Source organism: Pyxicephalus adspersus, chromosome 10 (assembly GCF_032062135.1).
Source record: "Pyxicephalus adspersus chromosome 10, UCB_Pads_2.0, whole genome shotgun sequence".
Lineage (NCBI taxonomy): Eukaryota > Metazoa > Chordata > Amphibia > Anura > Pyxicephalidae > Pyxicephalus > Pyxicephalus adspersus.
Genome location: NC_092867.1, coordinates 22,100,911 through 22,112,202, shown reverse-complemented (window position 1 = coordinate 22,112,202; position 11,292 = coordinate 22,100,911). Strand labels below are relative to the sequence as shown.

Genomic DNA, 11,292 nt, shown 5'->3' with positions numbered 1-11,292 from the left:
TATATATATATATATATATATATATATATAATAAATTCATGTACCCTTATCTCAAGCACTGCATACATTTACACAGCAAGTGCCTTGGCCTTCTAAAACACCCATGTCATTTCAGTAAGTTTAGAAGGGTTACATTTATTAGAAAACAATGGCATTGAAGAGGAATTTTGGCCTTTTTATTAAATCTACTTAAGCAATATGAATTTGCAAAACGTTTAGGCAACAAGTGCTTGCAAAGAATGACCATGTTATACAGTTATACATACAGCAAAATTATTATTTACAGAGTTTAGCAGACCACTGTGCAATTGTTTAAAGATTACAGCTTCAGTACTTTTGATGTTTGAAATCTTCAGATTTAAAGCTGATGTCCAGGTGTTGGTCAAAACTACCCATGCAGTAAGGCTTTCGCTGTACGCCAAGATGTTGACTTCCTTTTTGTATAGGGTACCAAATCTTTTTCCAGAGCCACCACTACTCTTCTCACCAACATTCTGGGTTGTGGGTAAGCCTCTTGCATCCTCACATTCAATGCAGGACTGCTGGTCCTTCATTGTATGTGTTATCTCCAAAGTGTCTAAAACCAATGGAGTGTCAAAAAAAGCTTATTTGAGCTCATTTGCCTGGAGAGAGGGAAGCCTGAAAGACTAGTCAAACTAACAGATTTTACACCAAGATTCCACTAAATATAACATACCTTTTGAATTTTCTGTGTTGTTGATGACTGGGGCCGGACAACTAATGGAAGGGGTGATATTTGAATCGACGCACACAGAACTGCAAAGGTTTTTCAGAATTTTGGGGTTTGGACAAGGAGTCCTAGAGATGCATTGTTGTAGGAGTTTAGCAATACACAAGGCTGCGTAGCTCTGAACTGCTGTGTTCTCTTCCTTTTTCACAGCCTCCATTAATGGTTTGATTATAGGATTGAGCTTGTCAGGCAGTTGCATGAGGTTGACAATAGAACAAGCTGCAAACATATGTACTCTAAGCTGCAGCACCTGCCATTCCTGGTTGGTTTCCATCACAGTCATTTGAACTTGCTGTCTTTTTGCATCCAGGACCTGGAAGGCCTTAGGGTTGCCCTGGAGAACTGCTGTGGCTTCATTGAACACTGAAGTAACCTAGGAACAGGCAAAGAGTTATAAGTTAAAGAAACAATCCCGTCAATGTAAAAACTTGACAGACGACTTACTAATGTAAGACAATTCTTGATACCCTTCTTCACCAGTGAATGGTGAGTGTCATGGTTCTGTCTTTTGAAACGGTCACTACTTCCCCACCACTACATATCTCCCCCTCCCTGTTGTGCGGTACTTGCCTCACTTCCTAGATTGTAAGCCCTTTGGGGCAGGGTCCTCTCCCTCCTGTGTCACTGTCTGTATTCATCTGTCAATTGCAACACCTATTTATGTACAGTGCTGTGTAATATGTTGGCGCTATAAAAATCCTGTTTATTAATATTAAAAAATGCCCAATTTTGGCCACAATGACCTTACCCTGTTTAATTAATTAAAACAACCTGCCTTCATGAAGTCTCCTATACACCCAATAAAGCTGCTCATTTACATGTCACACTCATTGCGCCCTGGGGCCACTCCTATGGATACTGTACCCCATGGTCAAGGTGGCAACTAGATGTTCTTGTGCTTGGTGAAAAAGCTGCCCAAATCGGTTATCATGCCAAACCAAATACTTAAATTTTTTTTCTGTCACTGAATGAGAAGCATTTTTTGTTTGACTTCCTGCATGCCTATGCAAAGTCAGCAGCTTGAAAATTTGCCAGGCAACTAGCATTTTTAAAGGGAAGTGAACTTACTTTATACTTGGACAAAGGAAAGAAGTGGGGAGACATCTAATACAAAAAACACAACTCCTAAATATTTCACCCAACAGCGTGTCATTTCAAACTATAAAATAGGAAAAACACACACACACACACACACACACACACACACACACACACGTCCCCAATATGGTCTAGAACCTCTAAATTCGGACTACATAGAGATATGGATTGTAAAAACTACAGTTGAACGCTAACTCCAAGGGGAAAACAGTAATAGCCCACTAAAATTTGACAAAACTTTGTAATCCAGCAGGGACTTCACCAGAAATAGTTTTTGCTCTGAGCCCAGGATGAACTGTCCTAGACAGTAGTAAACCAAACAAGGAAAAACTCAGCACAGTGAAGGGCTTATTGCTATCACTCTGCTCTTATATACGCATGCTCCTACATGAACAGCTTTTTTTGCTTTTAAAAAGTCAATTAAATGATGAAATCATAACTGATCAGAACTGAATTTGTCTTAAATTCTACCTGGAGTTTAGTTTTCACAACAATTCCAAACAAATTGCAAACTAGCAGTAGATCAATTGATATAGATATACTAACCTGTGGACATTATTCCAGACAAACACACCAAAACAGTCTACTACAAAAGTAGATGCTGGCTAGGGATATGTAACCTTCAAAAGGAGGATACTTTGCTTTCTATACCTGGTTACAGTTGACAACACAATACTAGATGCGATGTCTCATTTAATAATCTTTTCGACATAATATTTTATTACTTCAAAGTGGTGATGTGGTTTAAATAATAAACCAGCCAAGTACAAATCCTTGATTACAGCACTTTAGTACAGACCAATTACGTTATGCCATTTTTAGCCTGGCAGGTGGACGTTCCTCCATGTCCACAGGACACACTCACCAGATCATTAGCTTGGTCGATTGTGAACACACTGCAGTTCACTCTGCTCCGGATGTCAATGTTAGCATCAGCCAGGGAGGAGATTAACTGCTTACATTCATTCTGCATCCTGGTGAAAGGGATTGCTATTTCATCGTAATACAGATGCTCTGAAAGGATCGCAAGCAGGCGTGGCTGGACTGCAAGGGATACTGTCCTGCATTCCTGTACACACAGAAACAGATGCTATACAACCACATAACAGAAAAAGAATGAAAGACACGCTAGAGAAAAAAAATAAAAATAAAAACTTCCAGTACCCCAGGAACACAACAGGTATTAGAGATGTACATAGATTATTTACCTGCTAAAGGATTTGTAGATTTGGACACCTCTGCCAGTAGGATGACAGCTACTTCCTGATCTCAGCTTGATTTTTGTTTTTAGAAATAACCTGTGTCACTGACAGGCTGAGTCTGCAACAACACAGAGCAGCAAACACCCAGGTCCCATACGCCTCTGCAATAGCAATCTAAAGTCTTTTCATGTCTGTGCGCCTTTGATTTTCCCTGCCCTTACTGGTTCCTAGCGTGAACGGTTGGGCTTAGTCTGAGGATTACCCTAGATTTAGACCTGCCTTGGGGCACTTGGGAGCCGCTCAAGAACATTGTAGATTCCTGTTAACTACCCAAAAACCTTATTCATCAGCCTGCCATGGCCATTGTTGCCCATCTGATCATGGCCTTGCAACATTCTTAGATACCTGCTGTGGTTGGCCTTTGCAAGATGGAGTGCACCTAAGGACCACAACGTAGGAGCCATTCACAGCAAAACCCAAAGTGGTTCCTTAGACCCCGTGTCATGGCCCTCTCTAGAACCTACAACCACCAGCTGACATACAGGGCCACTACCTCAATGACAATTATTTAGCTTCCTGCTCCCTGAATTGAGGTGATCACACAAATTTATTGTTCCACGAGAGGGCTGAAAGCAGGGAGGCAACACAAGAGAATTGTTTAAATCAGGATCTACACACCTTTATCATTTATCCGGCTGTGTAGTGTGGACTTTACAGACTTGGAGTTTAAATTTAAAGTGCAACATTAAAGCAAGATAATGGGGAAAGGCTTAAAAAACGACAAGCACACCTATATATCATTTAGATTTGCCATCCCAGAACATGTCATAATGCCATGTTGGCACCGGTAAAGTGTCTACATGATTTTGTGAGGTGGGGGGTGTATTTATGATCCCTGTAATACTAGTTTTCAGATTGAGCTTGGGGGGCTCACTGCAGAAGAATTTCAGCACACTCTTGAAGCTATCTGCATCCACTTCCTCACATAAGATTAGTGATTCTAGGTTGCATAGGACAAGATTGTTTTAAATATGAGCAAGAACGAGAAGGTTTACGAATACCATTTAAATTTGCCACTTCACTACCCGGTCAACCAGTATTCTGTTTGGCGTAGAAAAATTTTGTTAAAGATCTGACCTTATTTACCTTCTGCAAAGCTGCCCATTCAGAAACCACAAGTGCCACACTGATCCTTTGTAAGGCAGATTTAGAGTTAAGATGAAAAAGAAGCAGCTGAGCTAGGGATTCAGCAGGTTTGATCTCCTGAGATGGTGCATTTACAGCAGGATCACAGATACAGCAGCACAACGCTCCAAGCAGTCTAAAGTTGGGGAAAACAGTGGAAATATTGACAGAACACAAGCTTATAGGAAAATGTAATGTAACAGCTTCATGTTATATCTGATTACAACAGAATATATAATAATGCAAGAAGCATACTGACCTTGCGGCAGCTACACGAGTCCGAGTAACTACAAGGTCTCTGGTGGCAGAGTCCTCAGTGATACTGTCTGAGCCTGCAATATACTCCAGGGCGATTTCTTTTGTCTGGCCCTGACCCTGACGCAATTTAGCACCTGCCTTTTCCTACAGCAAGGAAAAATAAAGCCTTTAGACTCTGCTAAAGTAAAGACCTATTTATTTCGACAATAAAGAAAGCTATAGCACACAAATAGAAAGTAGATGTAAAGCTTAAATAACTAAGATTTGCAAAGTTTATCTATCGATCAGTGCCCAAGTTTGCAAGTCAGTTATCTAATATATTTTTCAAGTACAGGAAGAACAGTGTAAAATACAAAAATAACCCTATTTTGTGAAGCTAAGGATTCTAAATAAACAGAACAGCAGTTTCTTTACCTCACCTTTGACTTGGGTTTGACCTCTAGCAGCATATTTAGGTCAATAGGCAGATGAGCTGGCTGCATCATTAAACAGAGCCACGCTCCCATCCAAGGGCAAGCGGCAGCTACCACATACTGCACAGATGCTTTGGTAATCAGTTCCTGCCACAACTATGGGGGGAAAAAAAAAAAGCATAATTTACAACAAGCTAGTTGAAGATCTATCATAGCAGTCAAAAAGAAACCGGTCTTTACCTTATGGATAAGGTCCAAAATCTCCTGGTTGCTCTCCAGAATACAAAGCTGAAAAACATGCCGCAGCATGTCTTGCAAGATGGGGATTAGCCAACCCGAACAGTTCTGAAACAGAGTTGGGAGGAGTATAATCACACAGTGTATGAGACACTGGTATCCAAATTGATACTTATGTGCAAGGTATTTAGACATAAATCACGAGATTATACTTACCTTGAGCTCCCATACAAGATAAGTACCATAAGAGTGAGGGGGAGGGTTGGGGGTTTGGATTGTGAGTTAAGATAAATAACCAGAAAAGGAGCATTAAGCAGCCTTTTACGAAATCAGAAACAAAGATAGGTATAAGAAGCTGTAACCGATAAGGTTACTTTTCTAGTTTTTTTCTTATTGGAAATAATCAGGCTTGTTTACAAAAAGATTTTGTTTACTACCCAGTGCCTGGTGATTGAGTTTTCTGGTCTAAAACCACTTCTAATCCAAACTTTTACTACCCAATCAACTGTCTAACCCAACAATCCAACAGCTTTTAAGCTGCCATAAAAAGTATAGAATAAGAGCCCCTTCATTAAAACAAACATGACTATATAATCAGCTTTGGTATTAGACGATTATGTATGCAGATCTATTTTGGATTATATTATAATCAGATAGACAAGCTTACATTAGGAAACTGTGCCAATCTGGTAAAATCTCTAAAGCTTTAGGAAACATTTTTGTTTGGTTTAACCACATAAATTCAGAAAATAAAAAGTGGGAACAGCTTTACCAAAATGGGATATAATACATTCTCAATGTGTAAAGAAGCTTTGTATAACTAAAGACACTGTAGACCAACTGAAAACATTAGGAAACAATTTGAACAAACAGTAGAAGTGTAGGTGGTCTCATAACTAGCAAACAAAAGCATCATCTCCCATAAATCAAGGGTTATCTTCACTGGATTACTGTTGGCCCACACATTAGTGATTTAGCAGGTACAAAAATATAGACATAAAAACAGTCTGTAGGAAGCAGACCGATTTGTCAAATCCTACAAGGCTTACGATAGAGGCATTCAAGGTAAAAAAACCAAAGTACCAGTGGTATAGTCCCAATTGCAGTGCAAATCCCTCTCGAATATAATCTCACTAACCTGGTCCTGTGTGGATAACAAAGTGCATAACGTTTCTAGAGCGGCCTTCCGAACGGAGGAGATTGTGTGACGCAGGAAAGGCCACACTCGTGGCACGAATATTGTAAGAGACTGCTGAACACTGCAAAAGGCACAAAAACATGCATGTTGTCAGTTGTGCCCAGATTAGCCATCCTTTTACCAATACCCCCGCCCCCCCCACCCTACATTACATAATGGAGGTGGTTGACTTACTTGCACTGTTGAACCTGAGGGTAAGTAAGAAGGGAAGAGAGGAGGGTCATGATACTGTTGGTAGAAGCTGTGAGGTCATCTAGCTCCAGAAGTGCATCCCATAAAGTGCTAAGAATAAAAGGAACCTAACAAAACAGGATTATTATATTTAAATACTTGGTTTTGCAAGTCTCAAGAACGAAAAACGTTTCAGTCCAATAGGCTGCAGCAAATGTGTGTTTATTCCCAACATGGAAATGATTTTATATGATAAAAAAATATGCATTTTTCATTTCAACAACATTTATATTCATATACAGTGTGGGAAAGGCCATTTACCTGCTTAAACTGTAGCTTTACTAAACTGTCTACAACAGGCACTAAAGATGCAGCTGCTACCGCCCGCACATCATCATCAAGGTCCTGGAGACCTTCAATTATTGCCGGTAGTGCTTTAGGTAATAAAGTCTTAATTAAATCCTGTAAAATGGTAATAAAAAAATAGCGGTCATTTAATATTAATGTAGTTCGAACATTTCCTAGCCTACAGACACAAAATACAAAAAAGTACCTGGCGAACAGCGAGAGCATACTTGATTCCAAGCAGTCCCCCGTGTCTCACTTCCCACTGCTCTTGTGTCAATAACCGCAGTAAGATTTTCACCGTCTTCAGCACTCCACTTTCATTCATATGTTTAAGGACAACTCCAAGCGTCTGAGCACAAGTTTCCCGAACAGGCGCAACCACCTTGGAGGAATCATTGCAGTCACATTATCAAAGCACCCAAATAGTTACTGGACAGCAATTAAATCCGGTTGTACATTATGCATGCTACACTGGTTATGAGCAAGATCTGGCAAGGAAAAGACACTGAAATCTCTTTATACAAGAACTGTGAATTCCACTGTTGTGCACCAACTTTTATTCCCAGGAATAGGAGCTAAGGTTTACTAAGTGGTAGAAGACATACATACAGAGCTACTCGTGCTCCTAGCAATTTCTTGAGCTGTCTAGCATGGCACATTTCCTGTGTCCAATTGTATAAAACTGATTATGCTCAGGTGCCAGGGACGCGCCAATCCATTGTGAAAATTAAAGGGTTGTGTCATTAAAAAGCGTTGCAGGACCAGAAAGCAGCAGCAGAGGTAATGGCAGTAGCACTTGACTGAGTGGCAATAAATCTTAGGCTTGCAAAATGTGCCATAGTGTGCTAATATATCCATACCACAATAACGTGATACTCCACCCACACAATTTAATTTTCACTTCAGATTGTGTACAGAGATGCATTTTCACTTATTTATATGGAGAGCTAAAAGCACAAAATAAAACCTAAACTTTTGGTTTAGCTGATGGTGAGTGGTTAGAAGCTGGATCGTGTTTTTTTTATTGGTGACCGTCCCCTCAACAGAAGAGGAATAGTGGGCAAAAAAAAAAAAAAAAATCTTACTTCGTCTGATACAAAGTCTCCAAAGCGGTCTAATGCGAAAACACAGAGAAGACGGATAGCCAGATCCTCCAGCCATTCTTGATGTTGTTGATCCATCTAAGGTAAAGGAGAATGGGGGATTAAATTAATACACTTCTTGGTAGGTGAGAATTACAAATGTAGCCCAATACATATACAAGACAAAAATACAAAAACACAAATCACAACCTATTGGTTGTGCGATTATCTGCTTTTTGATTGGGTAAATTCTGTTGCAGTGCTCTGCTGACATTTACCTCTTCATTTGTGCTGTCTGCAATCTTGCCTCCACTTCTCCCATGGGCCTTAAGGATCTCTCGGAGGCCAGTACCTGCGCCATGTCTTACCTATGAAAAACAAAAAAAAGAAGAAAAAAAAACCACACTCTTTATAGAAACTGATGCACATTAATTTAGGACTTCTTTTGTGTGGTACAGTGATGAGGACTACTTCTTTCATGTGGTACAGAGACGAGCATGAAGTATTTTACTCCACTGGCCGACCTGTCACCACAAGAGATGATAAAGATTAATTCTGCGTTCAGAAAAGCAAGTATAGCGTGTGGCATGACACCGCCTTTGGCGCAAAGTAATGTTAGCTGTGTAAAATACAAACCCCTAACAATTTCTCCTGCAACCAGACACACCCCACAGCCTAGTCAATAATACCCCTTAATGTAATATGAGCATTAATTAATTTAACATTTTCAACTTAACACAAAATTACATTTAAATTAAAGCAATGCATAAAAAAGTAAATCCATAGTGTCAACTCACCTCCCAAGAAGGGTTAAACAGATCATTACAGAGCTCTTCACAAAAGCTCTCCAGGGGCCACTCGTTTGTCTAAAGAGAAGGTGAAAGAAACCTTGAGTATCAGGAGAACACAACATCTCCTTTGTACACCCTTCTAAAAATATTCTGCAAGTTTGCAGTCTGACCACTGGTACATCAGGGCTGCACTTCCAGCTTAAGTGGAAAATTACTAATTTCTCAATTATTTTAAAATAATGTTTATTTCTGATCACAGGAATGCTATTCTGGAAGCCCCGTGCTGCTACTCAGTTCTGAATCTCATAGATTATGCACTTGAAATATAAACAGCAAGCAAAAATCATTTTACGGTCCTTAAAACGTGGAGCTCAAAGCACTAGATTCAAAGTAAGTTTTGTTTCTCAGGCCTATAATGAACAGAAATTTACTTAAGACAAACAGCTCTAAGAGGGAGAAAAAAAAATGAAACAAAAAGGCGCTTTGGAAGAATTTAGGCGCAAAGGTAGAAAACAAGACTGTCACACCCCAGGTCCAGGAGCCCAAAATGATTTTGTCTGTTAGAAGTCAGTAGGTAACATGTCAAGTAGGGGTAAACTGAAGAAAGGGGTCGTGAAAGAAATAAAGCCTTACCTCATCAAATAGGGAAGAGTTGTCTGGAACATTATCAATTAATACTTTAGACTCAGTTGCTGGCTGACTGATAACAACATTGGTTACTTTCCTCCTCTTCTCTTCAGGCTCTCCATCAGTACTATCACTGCTAATGAATCAAAAGGTCAGTATATTTCAATTGGAATAAATGCTACAATCTCAGATATAACAAATTCATGCCTAGCCAATTTATCCCTCTCCACATTTTTCCAGCTTTGGCAGATGTTCTAATTTTTACCAACATTTGTGCTGAATTGCGGATACACGGTTATCAATGCATATTAAAAACAGCCTTTGACATGACCAAAATCACTTAAGCAATACAGTGTTTAGTTGTTGACAGCTTAGAAACCCCCTAGGGTAACACCAGAGGAAAATCCCACAATGCTGCCTTTGCCACCTGATCCCTTAGATATCTGATGAAGAAGAAGAACCTGTAAAATTATGGATTCTTGAGACTTCAGGATGTATCCTTCCCCTAGATATTATTATTGACATTATCCAGTAAGGATTAGCTTGTCTGGGCATTCCAGATGGGTAAAGATTTCATATGAAATGTTTTAATTCTTAGATAAAGTCAATTCAGGGCGACTAAGGCAGCATCCAACTTTCTCTATGAGAGCTGGAGGTGAATAAAGGACCCAAGTCACAAGACGCTCTCTAGAGAACAGGAAAGGTTTATTCAAAAGGACTAAAATTCACAGATGCTCTAAGAAGTGTGTAAAGAAAACACATTACTATAATAAAGGGAGGGAGTGAAAAGCACAACAAGGAAAAGAGATCAGCTGAAGATTAGCTTTTCTCTAGGCTGCTCAGTTCCAGGAGATGGAACCAACAGTTTCTCTAAAAGACAATGTGATGAATCTAGGCCTCCCCACAAAATTTGCAGGTTCCAGGCCAGCTTCTCTATTCTAACAGCATAAGACACTAAAATTTCAACATTGCAAGTCCTGTTGAATGTAACAAACTACTACTAGATCATAAGGTTGTCATGTCACTGACTAACAGACAAAAATGTTCCTTTTCTAAAGTGAAATTGCCTATTCAATAAAGTTTACACCAAGTTTTTACCCAGTAAACAGCAGAGATATCCAATGAACATATATGATACACGTCTGCTTCTATGTGCAGCAGATACTTCCAACAAGATGGGCAGCAATGTGTCTCAGGGGTTAGCACTCGAGCCTTTGCAGCGCTAGGTCCTAGGTTTGAATCCTAGCCAGGACATTATCTGCATGGAGTGCAGGTTCTCCCTGTGTCTGCGTGGGTTTCCTCCGGGTACTCCGGTTTTTCTCCCACATCCCAAAAACATGCAGTTAGGTTAAATTGGCTTCCCCCTAAATTGACCATAGACTACATTAAGGACATATGACTATAGTAGGGATATTAGATTGTGAGCTCCTTTGAGGGACAGTTAGTGACACAACTATGGACTTTGTACAGTGCTGCGTAATATGATGGCGCTATATAAATACTGTAAAATAATAATAAAATGATGCAAATATAAAATCACTTCTGCCTAAATCCAACTAAACAATAAACGCTTGACAATTGGCTATTCTTTATTATTGGAGACAGCCAAAAGTATTCTATGCTATATGTTCACTGGGTACCTATGCATTTAGTTTGACAACTTGCAGTCGAACCTTTAAAAAAAATTTAGCATTATGTATATTGACCGAGTGATCTCCCTACCAAATATTGAAATTTGCCCTGACAAAACATATATATACTCACAGAACAGAACCATGGGGATTTCTACTACAAGAAATGTTTGTAATGACATGTACCCCAACAGCATTATTTATATTTAATTTACTGTCACCATTATTACTTCCATATTTTATTAAAGTGTATAGGTTTTAAATTTACCATACCAATTCCAATAAATCCTTTATTTGGGT

The 11,292-nt window shown here is 39.4% G+C and overlaps 1 protein-coding gene across 2 annotated transcripts in view; it reads right to left on the bottom strand.

Moving 5' to 3' along the window:
* Positions 1-11,292, bottom strand: part of BTAF1 (B-TFIID TATA-box binding protein associated factor 1) — a 47,334-nt gene that overhangs the window by 16,423 nt on the left and 19,619 nt on the right. Inside the window, exons 7-20 of one of the 2 annotated variants that reach the window (XM_072425063.1) lie at positions 9,368-9,494; positions 8,741-8,809; positions 8,222-8,311; positions 7,947-8,042; positions 7,067-7,243; positions 6,835-6,975; positions 6,517-6,641; positions 6,283-6,403; positions 5,148-5,252; positions 4,914-5,063; positions 4,496-4,638; positions 4,198-4,372; positions 2,715-2,918; positions 698-1,124 (exon numbers count right to left, since the gene is read on the bottom strand). In XM_072425063.1, coding sequence (XP_072281164.1) covers positions 698-1,124; positions 2,715-2,918; positions 4,198-4,372; positions 4,496-4,638; positions 4,914-5,063; positions 5,148-5,252; positions 6,283-6,403; positions 6,517-6,641; positions 6,835-6,975; positions 7,067-7,243; positions 7,947-8,042; positions 8,222-8,311; positions 8,741-8,809; positions 9,368-9,494 — 2,150 coding nt within the window. Of the gene's footprint in view, positions 1-697; positions 1,125-2,714; positions 2,919-4,197; positions 4,373-4,495; positions 4,639-4,913; positions 5,064-5,147; positions 5,253-6,282; positions 6,404-6,516; positions 6,642-6,834; positions 6,976-7,066; positions 7,244-7,946; positions 8,043-8,221; positions 8,312-8,740; positions 8,810-9,367; positions 9,498-11,292 lie in introns of both variants that reach the window. The other variant, XM_072425062.1, reaches the window with a different exon arrangement.